Consider the following 23,750-nt stretch of genomic DNA (forward strand, 5'->3'; position numbering starts at 1 on the left):
TTTACAGAACTAAAATGTAACCAAGGTGGAGGAATTGTAAATCTTGACAAACAATTTCTCATACAAATTTCTCATACAGTAATACCAATATTTCTCCTGATATTTACATGCGCCTTTCCCATCCATTATCACATTTACCGCAGCCTTTACTTTTTAAAGATTTTTCAGGCGTATAAGCTGCATACATCCCTGTAAGGTGGATGATTACATCCTCCATTTTATAGGTGGTTACACTAAAGCACAGAGAAGGTGTAACTTATTCCCCATCATACAATGGAAAAATGAAAACTAAATGCCAGGTTGTCTATTCCCTTTTCAGTGTGCAAAATAATTACATTTCTTTGTCTTTCAGTAGACAGAGAGGGTAGAAAAAATTATGCCCTGTTCTCCAAATTTCCCAGTGCTCCCAAGTAGTTTCAAATCAGAACTGAGATCAGCCTGACAAATTTATGCTGCGTAGCATCTATATTTTTAAAGGCAATATTTTATTTACACTTGGAATACACACGAAAATAACCAGGAACCAAATGCATACCATAGGATAGGTAATGTTTTTTTGTTACCCAGCTACTTTGACAAGAGCATTCAAAGAATATTCTTCACTTCTCTGGAACTGACTTAACCTGATGAAGAGGGAATTAAGACAAGTTAGCTCTAGCCCTGACTCTATGGCTCAGTACAGTGGCAAACACAGTCTTTCGGTTATGAAAACCCCAACTGTGTCCATCAAAAACCATAACTATTTCAGTTAGTGGTCAAATGAGTCCATTTTGGAAATGCCGACTAGGCTGCAGAGACCGTCATTCCTCTTCAGAGCTCTATAGTGATCCTGGATCACGGGTGAGATGGAGAGCAAAGGCCTCTGAGTGATGGCACTCATTGAAAAGCAGCGTGGCTCAGTGGAAAGAGCTCGAGCTTTGGAGTCAGAGGTCATGGGTTCAAATCCCGGCTCTGCCCATTGTCAGCTGTGTGCCTTTGGGCAAGTCACTTAACTTCTCTGTGTCTCAGTTACCTCATCTGTAAAATGGGGATTAAGACTGTGAGCCCCTCGTGGGACAACCTGATCACCTTGTAACCTCCCCAGTGCTTAGAACAGTGCTTTGCACATAGTAAGTGCTTAATAAATGCCATTATTATTATTATTATAGGCCAGCAGATATTTTCTCTTGGTTACTTGTACTTACCACGTGGAGCGTTTGTTCACCTTCTTACACTGACTCATGGCTTCACCACAGTGTCCCAGTGTGAGGCAATCCAACCGGATCAATTTAGTGACATAAACAGTCAAAATTATCTCAGCAAATAATGACCCTGGTTCATAACCCCTTATAGTTGCCCAGGGTCATACTTCAGCCTGAATGGAGAGAAAACTGAAAGGAGCTTCTCCTGGGTACTGGTGGGAATGTTTAGTTTGCAGGAGAAGATAGTTTCTCAAAGAGATTATTCTTTTCTGGCTTTAAGGTCAGTGTTTCTTCCTAACCCAATTCAAGCTGGGTAGTGGAAGGGACGTTCCAACAGTTTCCCTGAATCAATTAATCAATGGTATTTATTAATGATAATAATGACATTTGTTAAGCGCTTACTATGTACAAAGCACTATTCTAAGCGCTGGGTGGATACAAGGTAATCACGTAGTCCCAAATGGGGCTCATAGTCTTAATCCCCATTTTACAGATGAGGTAACTGAGGCACAGAAAAGTGAAGTGGCTTGCCCAAAGTCACACAGCTGACAAGTGGTGGAGCCGGGATTAGAGCCCATAACCTTTGACTCCCAAGCCCGGGCTCTTTCCACTGTACCATACTGCTTCTCAATAGTATTTAATGAGTATTTTCTATGTGCAGAACACCATCTTCTAATGAGAAGCAGTGTAGCTTAGTAGAAAGAGTATGGGCTTGGTATTCAGAGATCATGGGTTCTAATCCCGGCTCTGCCACTTGTCAGCTGTGTCACTCTGGGCAAGTCACTTCACTTCTCTGTGCCTCAGTGACCTCATCTGTAAAATGGGGATTAAGACTGTGAGCCCCACCTGGGACAACATGATAGCCTTGCATCTCCCTCAGCACTTAGAACAGTGCTTGGCAAATAGTAAGCACTGAACAAATATTATCATCATCATCATTATTATTATTATTCTGGAAAGGGATCTCAAGCTTAGGAGTTGGCAGGACAGGCAAATCTAAAATTGTACAGATGTGGGGTTTTGAGTTAATTTTATCTCAATTCCAATCCCTAATTAATATTTTTAGAATTGGAGTTAAATCCCCCCAAAATCCTGGATTGTATACATCCAGGCATACCACCCTTTCCTACCAACATGTTTGCTTCCTCGTTTCCGCACCCCACGTAAGTGGCATTACTGCCTCCCCAATCACCCTGGCTCACTTCACAGGGTGCTCCTGGCCTGGGAAATCAATTTAAAATAAAATAAAATAAAATAAATATAAAGTACAATTTAACATTTAAGCACGTGTAAACTCCAAAATACTCTGAACTCAAATAATGAAAATAAAATCCAAACTTACGTCTAAATTATGTTTTTTTTAACCACCAAAATCCATACTTGGCTTCTCTGATACTGAAAACTACCTAGATAGTGGTGACAAATAGTCACTAGGGCAGATCTCAGTTCAGCCACCAGTGACTCTAAGGACTTGCTCAAGGTTGACTTGGGACAGAACACAAACAAATTATTAAACGGTCTAAACTCAGTTACCCAAGGTGTAAAACTTTGGCTTCCTCCTGCCCCTGCTTTCTACTGCAAAAGTGAGATAAGGTGTGTGAAGTGCGCTGTGTCCATGTGTGTGAAGGGAATCTGAAAATTCAGAACTTTTCCCAAGCTAATCATACTATGAAGCATATGGGTGAATAGAATCTAACAAATTGAATGAACTATCAGGCTCAAACAGCCAAAAGGGCATCAGAGGCAAGTGAGGATAATAGACTTAGGAAGAAAAACCCCACAAATTCAACCCAAAGAGTGACTGGAAATCATAAAGCGAGGGAAAAGAACCGAGGGGTCAGAATGGACCACATACTAACTAGGAATCTGTAATCAAAGACTTTTTGAAAGCAAGCATAAGAGGAAATGAGTATGTGGGACCTACAAGGTTATGCTTGCTAGGAGAACTCCATCCTGCCGGAGCAGAACAGGAAGAAAGTGAAGTTCCAGTCCACAAGACTGAAGCAGGCAGAAGCCTTCGTTCCTAAACTTCAGAACACTGGGTTGGTCGGGACTGTCTGGAAATCTTTCCTGGAGCCACCCCACCCTAGATCCCCCTTTAATAATAATAATAATAATAATAGCTTTTATTAAGCACTTACTATGTGCAAAGCACTGTTCCAAGCGCTGGGGAGGTTACAAGGTTATCAAGTTGTCCCACGGAGGGCTCACAGTCAATCCCCATTTTACAGATGAGGTAACTGAGGCACAGAGAAGTTGTGACTTGCCCAAAGTCAGAGAGCTGACAATACCCACTTCGCTACCTCCGCATAACCTAAACATTTCAGAACTCACATTTCCTGTAGCGCTTACATTTATATTCTATTACTTCTTCCAATCTGTTATTTATTTTAGTGCTTCTCGATCTCCCACTAGCTTATGAGCTCCTTGCAAGCAGCTATCATGTCTAAAAACTGTCATGGACTCCCCCAAGTGCTTAGTGCAGAGCTCTGCACACAGTGCTCAATAAATGATTGATTCACTGGTGAGTCTAAGATCTACTCCTTCCCAGCAGAACAAAGCCACTTTTCGGAGATGGGGGTGGTGGTGGTATGAATTTATACTGTTATTTCTTTCCCAGTGGGCCTATCTCCTCCCCATCTTTAAGATTGTGAGTCCCGTGGGCAACATCTGACTCAATATCCTTGTACCGATTCCTGTTGCACTTTGTACAGTGTTTGACACAAAATAAGTGCGTAACCAAGTTGGCAGTAATAGCAGTCACTGAGCCTGAAAATCAGGTGGCTATTTATAAGAGTTTCACAGGCAAAGGTCAAGGACAAAAAGTAAGGAAAATAAGTAGGGAGACCTGGCAAAATACAAGACGACCACGGTTCTGAAACGCCAGGGAACCCTTGGATTTTGTAATGCTATTTTTTGGAGTTAAGCACAGACAGTGGTTTGGAGAAAGCTGCTTTACTGTTCAACTCATACTATTCCCTGAACCATTTTGTGCATTGCTGTTTCAAGATAATGACTAATCTACCCCTTCAAGGTAGCCCAGATGGAATGCCAGGAGGCATAGGAATTAATGTTATCCTTAATATAATCTACAGCTTTCCAGTTTAAACATTCACCAAGGTCACACATGCTTAATGAGAGAGACACTGGAGCACAACATACTGTTGATGGGGGTGAGGGAACAGGGGACCTGGAAGGGAAGGGATCTATAACAATGAATAACTGCAGAAATGTTAAGAAATCAGCTGTCAAAAACGTCCTGCTTCCCAGTGGGAATGGCAGAGCACATGCCCTTGGAAAAGCTATTTCCCCAAACCTCTAATTATGCCTTGGGAAAAATATGTTAAACATTTTTGAAAGGTTTTATCTGGTGCCCATACATCTGGTGCCTTGTGATCGGGCACAGTGTGTTTTACTCATTCAATTGTATTTATTGAATGTGTGTACAAAGCACCGTATTAAGCATTTGAGAGTATAATGCATAACAGACACTTTCCCTGCCCACAACAAGCTCATAGTGTAGGGGCTTTACAGGACAGAACAGCATTGATGACCCTTAAAGCAGACATATTTACCAGTCTGAATCCAAGACCCCAGACCACTTAGGGAGCATCAAGTAATCCTCATTTCTTTCAGGTGATGTGAGATCACTGAATCTTCAGAGCACAATCATTAAAGGTCTGGTTCCCGGGGCATTATTATAAGTGTCATTTCTGGGACACAGAGTGCATTTCCAGAGCTATCTTCTCTAATGGTGGAGTCTCTGAGCGCGGGGAGTTCTTCTTTAATAGACTAATCCCTTTCCAAGGAATGGCTGCATCACCCTTCCCAGTTAGCTTATATCTACTTGAACTCAAAAGGATGCAAAGGTCTTGTCACTTATTCCAGGAGGGAGGGAGGGAGAGAGAATGAGGGAAATAAAAGCTTCCTGGCACAAACTGCAGCTTACCCAACATAATATCTGCACATCTGCTTTCTTCTTCTATGTTAAGACCAAATGTTCAAAAGTGGCTGCAAAAATCAATGTTTACAAATAGGCCAGGCTGCACAAAATGATGGCCCCTGGACTTGCCCTGTCAAATTTTCTCCAGAGAAAAAGTGGAACTGTTCATCTCTCTTTGATGCTTAGATAAAAGCTTAGGCCAAGTCCCTATAGACTTTGACCACTATCTGGCCAATTTGTGAAGAGAAATGTAATGCCTGGAAATGAACAGGGTGTCAATTGGAGTCCTTTGTACATGAAAACCTGGCTGTATTGCAATGAATTCACATTTTAAGAAACCGAGGAACAAACGGCAATACTTTGCTTAAGAGAAGGACCTCACAAAAATTCATCTTTACCCTTAAATGTCAGCAAATAGATGAAACCTTTCTTGCTTCTAGAAATAAAAATGCTAGCTTCCAGTTTTCAAAACAGTTTTCACCCAAGCAAAAAGTAAACTGGTTTTCCTTCTAAATATTCACAGTTCAGGTAATGCTTTAAAACTTTCTGATACATACCTACCTACCTAAAAGTCTGATTGTTGTTCAATTTCCCACACTTACATTTAGGATAATTGGGGGTATATTTATTTACTCATTTAAAGATATATTTATTTATATTAATGCTCATCTTCCCCTTGTGGGAAGGGAGCATGTCTATCAACTCTATTGTATTGTACTCTCACAAGTGTTTAGCAAGAATGCTCTGCATACAGTCAGTGCTCAATGCATACCATTTATTGATTGACCTACATCTTTGTCAACTGTGGGTTTGACAACTTTGGCTTCTCTTTGTAGGTCAGGACTACACCCGTTCTCTAACAGGTGCTATAATGAACTAAAGCTCTCATGCCTGCCAGATGCATTTTTGATCGATTAATCCTGCAGAATAGCATACATCAACGTTCAACTGTCTGGATTCAGCACTAGGCAGTGTTGGAAGAAGCAACTGTGTGTGTCGCTGCATTCAATCATCCTCCTTTCCACCCCCACAGCACATATGCATATATCTGTAAGTCTGTCTACCCCCCTACACTGTGAGCTCATTGTTGGCAGGAATGTGTCTGTTTGTTGTTATATTGTACTCTTCCAAGTGCTTAGTACAGTGTTCTGCACATAGTAAATACTCAATACATACAATTGAATGAATGAATGAATGGGCACCCTGGGGTGCTCGATAATGTGAATTGCAGGAGAACTGGCTCCTACAATGCTGTGTGCTGAATGGAAGTTCCATCAGGTCTTGTTTACTGATGGACCATTCTAACCCCCTCTGAAATCAGCTTTTCACTTGAGCAATCAATCAATTGTATTTACTGAGCACTGTACTAAGTGCTTGGGAGAGTATATTATACCAACAGAACAAATACATTCCCTGCCCACAATGAGCTTTCAGTCCAGAGAGACAGACAGACATTAAATAAATAATATAAATTACATATCTGTATATAAGTTCTGTGGGGCTCAGTGCTGGGGTTGAATAAAGGACAATCATCTTGAAATGCTCCTGTGCAGCACAGAACAGAGCTGCAGGCTGTAAGTGAAAGAAGCAGGCTTATGCTCTACAAGCAGAGTTTCCTATTCAGCAGGGAACTTGTCTCTTTGTTCTATTGGACCTTCTCAAATGCTTAATACAGTCCATGGCACCCAGTGGGTAGGCAATGAATACCATTCCCTCTAGACTCCCTGCTTCTTGTGGGCAGGGATCATGTCTACTAACTCTACTCAAGCTCATAGTACAGTGCTATGTTAGAAGTGTTCAATAAATACTAATCAATCAATGAATCAATTGTATTTATTGAGTGCTTACTGTGTGCACAGCACTGTACTAAGCACTTGGGAAGTACAAGTTGGCAACATACAGAGACGGTCCCTACCCAACAGTGGGCTCACAGTCTAGAAGAGGGAGACAGAGAACAAAACCAAACATATTAACAAAATAAAATAAATAGAATAGATATGTACAAGTAAAATAGAGTAATAAATATGTACAAACATATATACATATATACAGGTGCCGTGGGGAAGGGAAGGAGGTAAGACGGGGGGGATGGAGAGCAGGACGAGGGGGAGAGGAAGGAGGGGGCTCAGTCAGGGAAAGCCTCCTGGAGGAGGTGAGCTCTCAGTAGGGCCTTGAAGGGAGGAAGAGAGCTAGCTTGGCGGATGTTGGGGGGGAGGGCATTCCAGGCCAGGGGGATGACGTGGGCCGGTGGTCGACAGCGGGAGAGGTGAGAATGAGGCACAGTGAGGAGATTAGCGGCAGAGGAGCGGAGGATGAGGGCTGGGCTGTAGAAGGAGGGAAGGGAGGTGAGGTAGGAGGGGGCGAGGTGATGGAGAGCCTTGAAGCCGAGGGTGAGGAGTTTCTGCCTGATGCGCAGATTGATTGGTAGCCACTGGAGATTTTTGAGGAGGGGAGTAACATGCCCAGAGCGTTTCTGGACAAAGACAATCTGGGCAGTGGCGTGAAGTATGGATTGAAATGGGGAGAGACAAGAGGATGGGAGATCGGAGAGGAGGCTGATACAGTAGTCCAGACGGGATAGGATGAGAGCTTGAACGAGCAGGGTAGTGGTTTGGATGGAGAGGAAAGGGCAGATCTTGGCAATGTTGCAGAGCTGAGACTGGCAGGTTTTGGTGATGGCTTGGATGTGAGGGGTGAACGAGAGAGTGGAGTCGAGGATGACACCAAGTTTGTGGGCCTGTGAGACGGGAAGGATGGTAGTGCCATCTACAGTGATGAGAAAGTCAGGGAGAAGGCAGGGTTTGGGAAGGAAGACAAGGAGTTCAGTCTTGGACATGTTGAGTTTTAGGTGGTGGGCAGACATCCAGATGGAGATGTCCTGAAGGCAGGAGGAGATGCGAGCCTGGAGGGAGGGGGAGAGAGCAGGGGCAGAGATGTAGATTTGGGTGTCATCAGCGTAGAGATGATAGTTGAAGCCGTGGGAGCGAATGAGGTCACCAAGGCAGTGAGTGTAGATCGAGAACAGAAGGGGACCAAGAACTGAACCTTGAGGAACCCCCATAGTAAGGGGATGGGAGGGGGAGGAGGAGCCTGCAAGAGAGACTGAGAATGAACGACCGGATAGATAAGAGGAGAACCAGGAGAGGACGGAGTCTGTGAAGCCAAGGTTGGATAACGTGTTGAAGAGAAGGGGGTGGTCCACAGTGTCGAAGGCACCTGAGAGGTCGAGGAGGATTAGGATAGAGTATGAGCCATTGGATTTGGCAAACAGGAGGTCATTGGTGACCTTTGAGAGGGCAGTTTCCGTGGAATGTAGGGGACGGAAGCCAGACTGGAGGGGGTCGAAGAGAGAGTTGGTGTTGAGGAATTCGAGGCAGCGCGTGTAGACGACTCGTTCAAGGAGTTTGGAAAGGAATGGTAGGAGGGAGATGGGGCGCTAACTAGAAGGTGAGGTGGGGTCAAGAGAGGGTTTTTTTTTAGGATGGGAGAGACATGGGCATGTTTGAAGGCAGAGGGCAAGGAACCAGTGGAGAGTGAGCGGTTGAAGACGGAAGTTAAGGAGGGGAGAAGGGACGGAGCGAGAGATTTCATGAGATGAGGGAATGGGGTTGATTGATTTGATTTTATAATCTCTCTTTGTCTCAGGCCATCTTTTGCAGGATCCAAAAAGATTGAAAGGGGAACAGGATAAGCCACTGTATTTTGCATTTGTATTAGCACATTAAAACTCATCTTTTATATACATTGGGTTTGTACTTTGTCGATTATCAAATCACCAAACACTGTCGATGATATTTCATATAATTTAGGCCTATAATTGAAAGCCAAGGATGGCCTTTATCATTTTTTTGGCAACTGACCAGTTTCTGAATCTCATTTCATAGCAAAGATGCTAGTTCTTCTGGGACATGAAAGTTGAGGTACCACAAAAATCAAGTTAATAACACTAACAGAAATACTGATAGTCAGTAGCTTACCCAAGTAATCATATCCTTCTTCTCCATCGACTATAGGCCTCAACCAGGTAGACCGAGGGGCCCAAGTAGAGCTTACATGGGCCCCAGTGGGAGGATAGAGGGTGAACACCATTTCAACTGCTTTGGCCTTTTTAATTTGGTCACCTGTGGCTTCATTGAGATCTGGAAAAAAAATGTAAAACACATGGGATAATTTGATTCATTATCTGCCTAAGGATTTTATCTAATTTTCAAAGTCATTAACAGGGAGGGTGAGCTCCAAAACATTAAGATAATAGAAATATTTTAAATTATGCATGTTTTAATTCTTGCTGAAAATAAAGTCTTATCTATCTGATACTATAACACAGCTTGTATTTCAAGTAGAAAACAGATATTCTACTTTAGTAAATAATAATAATAATAAATGTAGCATTTGTGAAGCACTTACTATGTGCCAGATACTATACTAAGACCTGGGGTGGATACAAGCAAATCAGGTTGGACACAGTCCCTGTCCCACATCGGGCTCTCAAGTCTTGAGCTCCATTTTGCAAAGGAGGTAACAGAGGCACAGAGAAGTGAAGTAATTTGCCCAAGGTCACATAGCAGACATGTGGTGGAGCTGGGATTATAACCCATTACCTTCTGACTCCCTATCCACTACGCCATGCTACCACCTTCAGAGGTGCTAAAACACAACTCCTCATGGGCAAGATCATGTCTCCTAGTGTTCTGCACAGAGTAAGGACTCAGTGAAAACCATTGATTGGTCACTGGAATCATGGATTCCTCTCCCCCCATTCTGACCACCTATTCCACCATCCACATGAAGGACATATGGGTGGACAGCAAAATCACAAATTCGGTTGGACTGTTTGTAGCTTCTCGGTTGAGATCATTGGAATAGGCAAGAAGTTTAAATAAGCATAAAATGAAAAGCAGTCTGACCACTCTGAACTGATATAATTTTCCAAACAAGAGGTTATTGCACTTGGATCTGTACCTTCTGGGGTCTTGGCGTTCAAACCACCCTCAGCTCCACAACATTTATGTTTTGTTTATTTATCGTAATTTATTTATACAGATGTATTTCTTCCCCTCTAGACTGTAAGCTTGTTGTGAGCACAGAATATGTCTAACAAGTCTGTTGTATTGTACTTTCCCATGCACACAGTAAGCACTCAATAAATATGATTGATTGATATGTTATAATGCAGATCAGTCTGAAATCAAATCTGCCTTGCCCCAACACACCCCAACAGCATGCTAGAAGCTGAGAGGAAGAGAAGGGGGAAAGCAATAAGGTATGCATAAGTTGAGTCAAAACTGAAAAGATCTACAGCAATTCAGGTAGACCAAAAAAACAATAAAGAAGTCCAAAGGGCTTTTCAGAGAATCACCAGCATGGATGAGACATGCCCTGGTTTTGCTTTGAGCTCTTGGTCTCAGTGCTGAAATATTTTTTTTCTTCTACCTCCCACTTTCTGATATATTCATCTGCCATATAGAGCCTCAATTTTTTATTGCCAAAGTCCAGGTCCCCCCAAAACACAACAATGTTCTATGAGAGCTCAGCTATCCTGGGAGGCATTCTTGGCTGTAATTCTCCTTTCAGGCAGGCATGGTTGTATTAGTTATGTTTCAGTTTTGACCTAAGCCTAGACTTCTTCTGGGAATTTGTAACACAAGTTCCCGAGCTTCAACTCTGCTTTATGAAATATTTCTCAAGAAGATAACCCTGAAATTACAAGGTATTCCATTCTTCCATAATATTTCCAAAGAAAACCCCCCTGAAATTATGAAGTACTGCATGCCTCCATCAGGGACTGTAAGAGTTACACTAAAACTGGCCCAGGAAATAGTTTTACCATCATCGCCAAACTCTAAACCCTTTATGCTGTCTCCAACTGTGATTGAAGCTACAGGAAAACAGTGATTATATGTTCAGTCTACAAAGACAGTTGGGGTACCAGGGTTATTTCTGAGAGAAATTCAGAGGGCAGCTAGACACTCAGAACTATGGCACAGAAAGAAACTGAATTTCAAAGTATAGGGAAAAAAAGAGAAAAGCTAAAAATTAAATCTAAATTATAACAAAGCTGTAAATATATGAGGTTTTATATGGACAGAAACATTTATAACTTTGCAAAGTTTCTTCAATAGATGAATCAATTTCTTCAAAGTTCTAATCCCAGGCAACACATGATAGGATGTTCCAGAGGGTAAGGGTAAAAAGTGAACAGAGTGAGAAGAAGAGAGAATGGAAAGATATTTGTAGAGAGGGAGAAATAGAGAAGGAGGGAAGGAGACAGGGAGGAAGAGGAAGGAGACAAATAATTATTGGGTGAAAAGAGAAGGAACAGAGGGTTAAGGGATTACATGGAAGAAGGAAAGCCATGCCAGAAGATGACAGACTTTAATTTCCCAGAATCTTCTAGGAATGAGAGGCAATAGAGTTAGGTGAGGCTTTTTCATTTCAGGAATTTAATCCTTGAATCCATAGGGAATCTGAGCATTATAGCAGTCTTACCAACAGTCATCTCCAGCGTTTCTTGAGCACCTGCTCTGTGCCGAGCACTGTAGTAGACAGGTGGGGACAGACAATTGAAAAAAATTGACCGTCCCTTCCCTCAAGGAACTAGGAACTGTCCCTTCCCTCAAGGAACTAGGACCATGGCTTTTTATGTATCTAACCAGAGAGTAACTGCCTTTTGAATGGTTTTGTTGGGAGTGGGGTTTTTTGTTATTGTTTTTATAATAGTATTTTTAAGCCCTTACTATGTGTCAAGCACTGTTCTAAGCCCCAGGGAAGATGCAAGATAATCAGGTCAGACACAATCTCTGTCCCACACAGGGCTCACAATCTATGTAGAAGAGGGAGCAGGAATAGAAATCCCCATTTTACAGATGAGGGAACTCAGGCTTTGCCCAAGGTCAAACAGCAGACAAGTGGCAGAGCCAGGATTAGAACCCAAGTTCTCTGACACCCAGGCCTGTGTTCTATCCACCAGACCACGATGAGATGTGGCTATCCAGTACACAGTATATGTGGATATCTCCTTCCAGAAAATTAAAGTATTAGGTACTATACTAAATGTCAATTTTTCTACTAGCAAAAGCAATAAACAAGCAATATTTAACAAGTATGAACCTTCCTCTTCCAATCATCATCAGTACTATACCAAACCAGAAAAGAAGAAAATTTGTTTTCAAAATACAACTTTTAACTTCTCCACACTTAACCCTAAATTAGGCTTTCAAACACATTAAGACTCTGGAAAGATTTGTTCAGTCCTTCATAGTGCAAAGATTCTGTTTTGTGCAGTCTCCATGGGCCCAGAACTTTACATGCCTTCTACAGGATTTCCAGCCTGAGCTAGCATGTTTCAGCCAGAGGCAACCAAAACAAGACCTCAAATTCTTTTCTGTCTCCTCCCTAACCCCATTTTTAGTCTCAATCTCAGAAATAATTCCTAAGCCTGTTTGAGTTCAGATTGCTGTCATGATGATGAAGTCTCATATAGGTGGCCTGAGTGTTTCCCTGCTGTATTTTTCTTTACCATTTTGTTTGAAACATGCAAAAATCAGAAACTGGTGAAATTGAAAATTACTTTCACTGTAGGCTCCTGAAATTTACATAACACCTTGGAATTTGCTCCAGGTCAAGGAAACCTAAGATGATTTAGGAAGAAAGCCCCCAAATAAATAAATAAAAATAATATACGCATTGCTTCTATCTCACAGCATTTTCAATGAAGAATCAATCCACCAGTGGTATTTATTACACACTTACTGTGTGCCAAGATGTACCCAAGACACTTGGGAGAGTACAATAGAGTTGGGAGACACAATCCCTGCCCACAAGGAATTTACAATCCAGTGGAACTCTGGTCATTGGAACTCTGGTCATTCCATAAACCAATATAGATCAATGGTTTTTTTGAGAGCTATATGCAAAGCACTATGCTAAATGCTTGGGAGAGAACCATGTAATAGAGCTGGCAGAAATAATCCCTGCCCTCAAGGATTTATAGTCTAATATGCCCACATAACAGACTTCTTGTTCTGTGCCTTTCAGTTGTTGCTTCTCTTTTCCATTGTCTAAAAGATATTAATAATAATTAATAATTATAGTACTTGTTAAACACTTACTATGCGTCAAGCACTGTTCTAAGCACTGGGGTAGATAAAGGTTATTCAGGTTGGACACAGTCCCTGTCCCAGATTGGGCTCACACTCTTAATTCCCAGTTTTTTACAGATCAGGTAACTGAGGCCCAGAGAAGTTAAGCAACTTGCCCAAGATCACACAGCAGACTAGTGGTGGAATCGGGATCAGAACCTATGACCATCTGACTCACCGGCCCAAGCTTTTTCCACTATATCATGCTGCTTCGCTAATCCCTAAATACCCCAAACTCTAGTAATGAGAACAAAATTTATGTTTGTTACACTCATCAAAAAAATTTTTAATTCAGATTCCAAATGGGTATTTGCAGCTTTAAAAGACATGTTATCTTGCCAGTAAAAATGCAGTAGTATTTCTTTCTTGGGAAAAACTGGAAATATGTTCCATAGAGCATCACATAAGAAAAAATAGTAATGTGGTATATGACACAGGTTTTTTTTAGTCTTTTTAATATTGATAACAGTAATCGTGATCATTGCTGCTTACATAACACCCCTCTGTGGATTACTACCATACCAATGTCACAGTATAGAACATATATATATATATATATATATATATATATATATATATATATATTCTAACCTGGGCAAAGTCCCTTTTCCAAAGGAAGAAGAGTTCGGCTTCTATGCCAGCATGACTGTTTAGCTTCTCTAACAACAGTGGCAATGCGGAATGAATCAGATGGTGTTTTTTTCCCCAAAGTGGGCCATTGCTTTACCCATGAGAATTGGACTGTGCCCTCTAATTTATGTCATCTAAGCCACGAGAAGTCATCTGAGGTTGTCAATTTTTGGTCATCAACATTTGGGACTAATTCAGCAATCAGATGGTAAAAAGCCTCTCTAGAATGCTGCCAAGTCTCCAAGCTATCCAATTTTCAAATTTTGTACTTTAAAAATTTGGTCACAGTTCAGTTGAATCACTTCATGTTACATTCATTTTCTTCAATTTGAAATAAGTGAATGCCAAACTTTTTTGTCAGACAATTTTTATATAAGTTTTTTCTATTCATTAGTAAAAAAAAATTATAAGGCAATTCATTCATCAAAATGAAAAATGATATGTGCCTTGAACATGGAAAAGGGAGTCTAAATAGACAGTCCCTGTTTTTAAATTAATGAAGCCCTGTATATTGTATAATTTCTCTTAAGCAGCAGTGTGAGACCTCTACGATCACTGATGGAGAAGTAAAAGATCAAGATTTACTGCTGAAAGGAAAAATAGTTAAGAAGGCATTTCAACAGCATGTCACTGAGTGATACAATCTGTGAAAATAAATGTAAGGATCATTGATCTCTGATATCATAATTAAATGCCAGTGGCACTTGACAAGGAAAAAAGATGAAAAAGTTCATTAAAACTCGACAGAGAACATGAGTTATGGCACCCATAAAGTATAATAAAGGAAGGCAGGCCAGGTGAAGAATGGCAAGCAGCATTCTCTTAGCATATTCAAGCATAAAAAAAAAAAATCAAACAAATTTTTCAATACAGAAGTCAAAATAGAAAAAAAAACCTAATGAATTTACTCAAAGAGTTGTTCTAGGCAACAATCTGAAGGATAACCCTCTAGGATTGTGTTTTGATAAAACCCAATAAGATGCTTTAAGGGGAATTTTACAAAACAGCCTTCATATAGTCCGATATATTGTTGAATTGTGTTTTCAAAAAAGGAAAAATTTCCCCAACTTCTATTACAGTGAGAATTTATCGTTTGCTGCCTGCAAGAATAAGACAACTCCTAAGGGATCACTACTCCACTCTCATTTCTCCTTGTTTCAGTAAAATAGACTTGATATTTATTGAACAGGTTTGATATTTATATTGTTTTTAAGCCCTGAGTTGGTAAAGTTTAACTACCTGTGCCATCTACCCAACAGTGAGTCAGTCAGTTGTATTTATTGAGCACTTACTGTGTGCAGAGCACTGTACTAAGCACTGGAGAGAGTACAATGTAATAATAAACAGACATATTCCCTGCCCACAATGAGCTTTCAGTCTTGAGAGACAGACATTAGTATAAATAAATTACAGATATGTGTACAAGTGCTGACCCCTCTCAGGGTCGCACTGAAGAGTTTCCAGTACTCTGCCAGTCTCAAATATGGGAGGGAGAGTCAAGCAGAGGCATAATCATTCCATATTCCTAGCTATGTGTCCATGGCGTCACTATGGGTCAGAGATAATAATAATAATAATGATGGTATTTGTTAAGCACTTACTATGTACTAAGCACTGTTCTAAGCACTTGGGGGATACAAGGTGATCAGGTTGTCCCACGTGGGGCTCACAATCTTAATCCCCATTTTACAGATGAGGTAACTGAGGCACAGAGAAGTTAAGTGACTTGCCCAAAGTCACACAGCTGACAGTTGGTGGAGCCGGAATTAGAACCCATGACCTCTGATTCCCAGGCCCGGGCTCTTTCTACTGAGCCACGCTGACTAGAGTGGGGAGAAAGAGGAGGCAGGAAGACCAACAAGGAGGCTGATACAGTAATCAAGGAGGGATAGGATAAGTGTTTGGATTAATGTGGTAGCAGGTTGGATGGAGAGGAAAGGGAGGACTTGAGCAATGTTGTGAAGGTTGAACGAACAGGATTTGATTATGGACTGAATATGTGAGTTGAATGAGAAAGAAGAGTGAAGGATAACGCCAAGGTTACAGGCTTGTGAACCAGGAAGGATGGTGGTGTAGTCTACAGTGATGGGAAAGTAGGGGAAGGACAGGGTCCTTTACATTTAGTTAGAAACATTCAAACATTTTATAAAACATTAAAAAAGCTGTAATAAAAAATATGATGCATGTTTTTCCCCAAATAAGGTTATTAAATGGAAGTTGAGTGGGAAAGGAGAATGCAATTTTCCATTAACAGACAGGATTGCAGTGATTAATTTTTAAGTTTATATCCTGAAACACAGGCCCTTTATTTTCCTCTAAATTCTATGGAAATCAAAGGTGTGAGTCTCAAGATGGCCAGATTAAATCTAAGCAGGTGACTTTAATCTGCCAGACAAAAGACAGGCTACTGCTCCCAGTATGCTTCAAATACCCTCACTTGTGTGAGAAATAGAATAACAGACTTTCACAGATGCTCAAAACTTGTACTTGCAAAGACAGTTGCCAGCTTTTATGAGGCATCAAAATAAATGGCTCCCTTCATCTCTAACTTCTAGGGGAGAAGCATTTAAGTAGGTTGACTTCCTTATGGTGCTTCTCTCAGAGGAAGGATCATTAATAGGCAGATATCTAAGCCAGTTCGTTATAGTCATCTCTTGGTTATTCCATGATTGGTTGCTCCTAAGCGTACAGAACATAAAAGAAATGCCATTGGGCTTCAAAGATGACACCATAATCCCCATTTTCAAGAAGAAAGTTGAGAGAGTTGACTGGATGTTCCCAGGGAATTTCTTTGCTATTCACTGCCAACAAGTTACGAGTCAGAAAACAAAAAGACAGAATACTGAAACATGGAATAAGCACTATAAAACTTGAATTACAATGTGGCTAAAGACCCAAACCCAGAGGATTAGATATGATCTAAGATAGATATGATTAAGAGAAGCAGCATGGGCTAGTGGAAAAAGCAAAGGTATGGATATAAGAGGACCCAGTTCTAATCCCAGATTTGTCACTTGTCTGCTGTGTGACCTTGGTAAATCACCTAATTTCTCTGTGCCTCAGTAACCTTACTCATCTGTAAAATGGGAAGTAAGACTGTGAGCTCCACATGGGAGGTATACTGTGGTCAACCTGATTACCTTGTATCTACCCTAGAGTTTAGCACAGTCAGTCATATTTGTTGAGCACTGTGTGTAGAGCACTGTACTAGGTGCTTAGGAGAGTACAATAAAACAACAGACACATTCCCTATCCACAATGATTGAGCTTACAGTCTACAGGAGGAGACAGACATTAATATAAATAAATAAAATACAGATATGTACAAAAGTGCTGTGGGGCTTGGAGGGGGGATGAAAAAAAGGAGCAAGTCAGGGTGACACAGAAGGGAGAAGGATAAGAGAAAAGAAAGGCTTAGGGAAGGCCAGTGCCTGCCACAGAGTAAGTGCTTACCAAATACCAAATATGAATACCATTAAAAAACAATCTTTGCAACACCCAAATACAGGAAAAATGCAAGGAAAAACAACAAAATCTCCCACGTGTTTTCACACATCTCACAAAAGCACTTAACATTAATAGAACTGAGCTCTGGCAATTGCTATGCCAATATGGCTGCCCTGAGAAGAGGATTAAGTCAGTGGTGAGTTGCCTCACCTAACCCTTTCCCCAGTGAAGCAGCATTGTGAGATGGTTCAGGTCCTGTTACACCTAGTCTACCATGCTGTGTTTGAGGATGTGAAGAACACAGAAAGTGGAGTAGAGTTTCTGATCTTCCAGGAAACTTAATGAGGCCTTTCCTTCCTGACAAAGAGCACCAGGACTACCATCATCCCCTGCTTTTCCATCCAGAAGGGGAAACCGCTATAGCATGGGACCACGGCAATTTTCAGAGTGTTTACTGTGGCTGTGATTATTGGACTCTGAGATACAAGGAGCCCAAGACCCTGTCTGTTCCTCTAGCCAAACTGCCCTATTCCTCTTGTTGGTCACCATCTTAATCTTTTACCTGTTTTTTTGTGTTTTTAATGTTTCATCCTTTCTTATGTGCCTGCTGCCAATCCCCTCTCCCCTGTGTGTTTTTTACTGTTATTAATATTGATAACAGCAATCGTGATCATTGATGCTTACATAATGCCTCCCTTTGGATTTGTCATGACATTAAATATACACATTCTAACCTGGACGAAGTCTCTTTTCCTATGGAAGAAGAGTTCAGCTTCTATACCGTCTCTAACAATTTTCACTTGTGGATTTTCGAGACGGTTATCCGAGAATGGCTATATTCTGACCACCCTGTTCTTAAGACATATTGTTCAGAAGACAAGCAGCTGATTATGGCTCACTTAGGAGAGTAGGACTAGTGCTATAATCCGAAGAACCCAGAAGTTATATACCAGCCTTCACCTAGGAAGTAAAACCCTGCCCATATCCCAAGGTTTTCCATGGCAACATGGAAAAGTGCTTAATTTAATTAATTTAATGGAAAAGTGATTAAAAATTTAATCCCGTCAAATTCTGCCTCTTTGGAAATATAGCATTAAATGATGTGTGTACAGACCAAGAAGTAGAAAAACTAATTTAAAAGGCCAAATGGTTTTGGGGAAATCAATAGACTTTGGTGACAAAGAGATAAACAACCCCATACCAAGTTGACAATATCTAATTCTCCCACCTTCCTCATCAGTATCTCAAGAGGAAATCTGCCTTCTCTCAAAATCCACCCCATAACACCTGCACATCCAACTCCTCCCTTTTGCATCTTATCAAAGCACTTGGTCCCTCCCTTCTCCCTTCACTGAAGACCATGTTCAACTCTTCTCTCTCCAATGGCTTTTTCCCTATTTCTTTCAAACATGCCCATGTCTCCCTTCTCCTAAAAAAACCCTCCCTTGACCCCACAGCTCCTTCCAGTTATTGCCCCATCTCCCTCTTACCCTCATTCCTCTCCAAACTGCTTGAAAGAGCTGTTTACACCCACTGTCTCAAGTTATTCTCCTCCAATTCTCTCCTTGACCTTCTCCAATTTGGCTTCTGCCCCCTTTACTCCACAGAAACTGCCCTTCCAAAGGACTAAAATAATTTCTCCTTCTTGCCAAATTGAATGGCCTCTACTCCATCCTATTCCTCCTCAACAGTCCTGTACAAGGTCGATCATCCCCTTCTCCTAGCAACATAATGCAATCTATGCTTCACTGATGCTGTCCTCTTCTGGTGGTTCTCCTAGCTCTCTGGCTGCTCATTCTGTTTCCTTTTCAGGCTCCTCCTCTGCCTCCCACCCGCTAACTGTGGGAGTCCCTCAAGGTTCAGTTCTGGGTCCCCTTCTATTGTCCATTTATGCCCAATCGCTTAGAGAACTCATTCACTCCCATGGTTTCTACTACCACCACTATGTGAATGATACCCCAATCTACATCTTCATCTCTCCCTCTCTGCAGTCCTGCATTTCCTCTTGCCTTCAAGATATCTCTACTTAGATGTCCCGCTGACATCTCAAACTTAACATGTCCAAAACAGAACTCTTTATCTTCCACCCAAACTCTGTCCTCCTATAATTTTCCCATCACTGTAAACAGCACCACCATCCTTCCTGTTTCACAAGCTTGTAACTTTGGCATTATCCTCGATTCATCTCTCTCCTTCAACCCACATATTCAATCTATCACTAAATTCTGTCAGTTCAACCTTCACTAAAATCCACCCTTTCCTCTCTATCCCAACTGCTACCATGTTAATCGAACACTTATCCTATCCAGCCTTGATTAGTGTATCAGCATCCTTGCTGATCTCCCTGCCTCTCCCCACTCCAGTCCATACTTCACTTTGTTGCCTGGATCATTTTTCTACAAAAACCTTCAGTCCATATTTCTCTAGTGGTTGCCCATTCATCTCTACATCAAACAGAAACTCCTTACCATCGACTTTAAAGTATTCAATCACCTTTCCTACTCCTACTTTACCTCGCTGCTATCCTACTACAAACCAGCCTGTACATTTTGCCCCTCTGATGCTGACCTATTCACTGTACCTTGATCTCCCCTATCTCACTGCCAACCTGCTGCCCATATCATACCTCTGGCCTGGAATGCCCCCCCTCTTTATATCCAACAGAAAATTACTCTCCCCACCTTCAAAGGCACCTTATCAAAGGCACATCTCCATCAAGCATTCTTCCTTTACTAAGCCCTCATTTCTTTTTCTCCCCCTCTCTTCTGTACCACTCTTGTGTTCGCTCCCTTTATTCACCCCTCCCTCAGCCCCATAACACTTAGGTACAGATCCATAATTGATTTATATTAATGTCTGTCTACCCTTACAGATTTTAAGCACCTTATGGCTGGAAACATGTCTACCAACACTGTTAGATTATTATAATGTACTCTCCCAAGTGCTTAGTACAGTGATTGCCACATAATAAGTGCTTAATAAATACAACTGTGATTAACTGATTGATGCCCAACCTCCTGATAATAATAATAATAATGATAATAATAATGGCATTTATTAAACACTTACTATGTGTAAAACACTGTTCTAAGTGCTGGGGGGGGGAATACAAGGTGATCAGGTTGTCCCACGTGGGGCTCACAGTCATAATCCTCATTTTCCAGATGAGGTAACTGAGTCCCAGAGAAGTTAAGTGACTTGCCCAAAGTAACACAGCTGACAAGTGGTGGAGCCAGGATTGGAACCCATAACCTCTGACTCCAAAGCCTGTGCTCTTTCCACTGAGCCACGCTGCTTCCCTGAATGCCTATCATAGACATGGACCTAACAGAGATCTGTCTGCAAAACTCTGAGTCATGATCCTACCATGATCCTACATTCAGATTCTTGGGTAATTTCATTAACAATACCTAATGAGTCTGCCATACCATTAAACGCTTAGTACAGTGCTCTGCACACAGTAAGCGCTCAATAAATATGATTGAATGAATGAATGAATCAAACAGCTAGAATAAACATCCCACAATGATGTCCTGGATTACAGTCAGCTCACTACAGCACAACTTCCTTAGGCAGAACCCACAAGTATGGTAAACTGAAAAGGAGCACCCATCAAGCAGAGAAAGCAGAACAAATATTTAAGATATGATTGACCAAAGACCTAATGAACTGGGAGGGAGACTGCTAGGAGACTGCCTCAGCTGACAGACCAGCCTGTCAGTGATCCATCAGGGAAAAGGTTGCTCTCTTTGAGAAAAGGATTAACCAGTGCTATTGATTGGTCATGGGTTCAAATTCTACCTCTGCCAATTGTCAGCTGTGTGACTTGGGGCTAGTCACTTAACTTCTCTGTGCCTCAGTTACCTTACCTGTAAAATGGGGATTAAGACTGTGAGCCCCCCGTGGGACAACCAGATCACTTTGTAACCTCCCCAGAACTTAGAACAGTGCTTTGCACATAGTAAGTGCTTAATAAGTGCCGTCATTATTATTATTATTGACTGAACATTTACTCTGTGCTGAACACTGTTCTAAGCACTTGGAGAAGTACACTACAATGGAGTTGGTAGATATATTCCTTCAATCATGTTTATTGAGCACTTACTGTGTGAAGAGCAATGTAGTAAGCGCTTGGAAAGTACACTTCGGCCACAGACACAATTCCTACCCAATAAAAATATTTATTGAGAGCTTACTTTGGGCATATCAATAGACTAATTGTTTAGAAAGCAAAAAATAAATGAATCGATCCTTCTAAGGGGTAAAACAAACATATAGAAAATTTCAAAACAAATGAAAACTGCTGAAATATTAAATATTAAGGTGGCAGCATGGCCTAGTGCAAAGGCCATGGGACTGAGAGTCAGGGCCTCTAAGTTCTAATTTCAGCTCTGCCACTGACCTTCTGTTTGATCTTGGACTAGGCACTTAAATTCTCTGCTCCCCAGCTTGTAAAATAAGGATATGATCCCTGATATCTCTACCACTTAGATTGTGAGTGCAGTGTGGGATCGGGACTGTACACATTCTATCTGGTACCTACTCTAATAATTGGAATAATTGTGGTATTTGCTAAGAGCTTACTATGTGCCAAGCACTGTACTAAGACAGAAGACTTTCAGTTCCACATGGGACTCACAATCAAAATAGGAGGGAGAACAGGCACTGAATCCCCATTTTACAGATGAGGGAAGTGAGGCACTTACATTTAGTACAGTGCTTGATGCTACACTTGAAGTAGTGCTTTGCACATAGTATGAGCTTAATAAATGACATTATTATTATTAAGTAGCATGACATAGTGGATAGCGCACAGGCCTGGGAATTAGAAGGTCATGGGGTTCTAATCCCAACTCAGCCACTTGTCTGCTATGTGACCTTGAGCAAGTCACTTAACTTCTCTGTGCCTCAGTTACCTCATTTGTGAAACAGGGATCGAGACTGTGAGCCCCACATGGGACAGGGGACTGTGTCCAACCTAAATAGCTGTATCTACCCTAGTACTTAGTACAGTGCCTGGCACAAAGTAAGCACTTAAATACCATATTTATTATTATAATGAGTGCTAAATACCATTACTAATCAAACATAAAATATCTAAATATGGCACATAACTAACCAGAGGAACAAATGAACGTTAAGATCTAAGTAGACTGTGAACTCACACCTCATTTCCACAGATCACTGAACACTGAAAACACTTTTCTAAGCTTTTTTTGTTCATTTTCTTAAAATATGATATTTTCATAAGAACACCAAGTGCTCCCAAAGAAGACCCAACCAGTGAAAGATCAAGCAGTCTAATTTCACATCTTTTTACCTCCAAATATTTCTACCAATTTTCATAATGTTTTCTTTTTACAGTGCTTTTATATTTATGAGCTTTTTCACTTATTCTAGCCTTAAGAAAAATGTTTCACTTTGGTCTTTTTTTCTCATCAGTATTTATTTAGAATTCAGCTGTGGATTTTATTTTCATTTCCAGTGCTTTCTAGTGAACATTTTCATTGAATTTTTTTTCTGTTTTCTTAAGCTAATACTGTTTTAATTCTATATTTGTAATCACTTCTACCCATGTCTCCTCTCCACTTGACATGAAGCATTAAAGACAATCTGTTTATTGCTTCTGCCAATCCATTTTATCTTCGTTCAAGTTAATCTATATTTCTTCACTTTCCTAGAATGTTCTGTGGAACCATTTCAAAAAAGTTATTAAAACTGAGGTACCATATCTACTAATTTTCTTTATCCACTAAGCTTGTTATTCTATCAAAGAATTTTAACCCAACACAGTAGAACATAGAAACATTTACAAATTATACAAAAACGATGGCATTTATTAAGCACTTACTATGTGCAAAGCACTGTATAAGCTTGACTTAATTCAAGAAATTAATTTGCTATTATGGAAAACAGGACTCAAGTGTGAGAAAGTGATTTTCCAAGCTTTCTTTACATTTCCTAAAAAAACTATGTGCATCAAACTCTGGTACTTATCTTGGTTCAGATGTCAGAAATGCATTGTTTACCAACTCCACCAACTATTCCTACCCATTTAACTGTTGGGGACCCAGATGGAGAAATAATAATATTAATAATAATTATAGTATTTGTTAAGCACTTACTATGTGCCAAGCAATGTTCTGATATCTGATATAAGGTAATCAGATTGTCCCAGGTGGGGCTCACAGTCTTAATCCCCATTTTACAGATGAGGTAACAGGCACAGAGAAGTTAAGTAATTTGTCCAACATCACACAGCAGATAAATGGAGAATCCGGGATTAGAACCCATGCCTTTCTGACTCTCAGGCCCATGCTCTATCCATTACAACATGCAAACACAGTTTTCAAAGAAAATAAGAAAAGTACAAGTTTCAAGCACATGTAATGTAAACAAAGCCCTTTG

The 23,750-nt window shown here is 40.8% G+C and overlaps 1 protein-coding gene across 13 annotated transcripts in view; it reads right to left on the minus strand.

Moving 5' to 3' along the window:
• IQCM (IQ motif containing M) overlaps positions 1 to 23,750 on the minus strand; it is a 269,935-nt gene that overhangs the window by 92,025 nt on the left and 154,160 nt on the right. For 11 of the 13 annotated variants that reach the window (XR_005453427.1, XR_005453428.1, XM_038755203.1 and 8 more), the window contains one exon: positions 9,102 to 9,263. Coding sequence is in view for 10 of the 13 variants with exons in the window: in XM_038755203.1 (XP_038611131.1) it covers positions 9,102 to 9,263 (162 nt within the window). In the remaining 3 variants the exon portion in view is untranslated. Of the gene's footprint in view, positions 1 to 9,101; positions 9,264 to 23,750 lie in introns of those variants that run through there. The other 2 variants (XM_038755204.1, XM_038755211.1) reach the window with 2 other exon arrangements.

This window comes from Tachyglossus aculeatus, chromosome 12, assembly GCF_015852505.1.
Source record: "Tachyglossus aculeatus isolate mTacAcu1 chromosome 12, mTacAcu1.pri, whole genome shotgun sequence".
In the NCBI taxonomy this organism is placed as follows: Eukaryota; Metazoa; Chordata; class Mammalia; order Monotremata; family Tachyglossidae; genus Tachyglossus; species Tachyglossus aculeatus.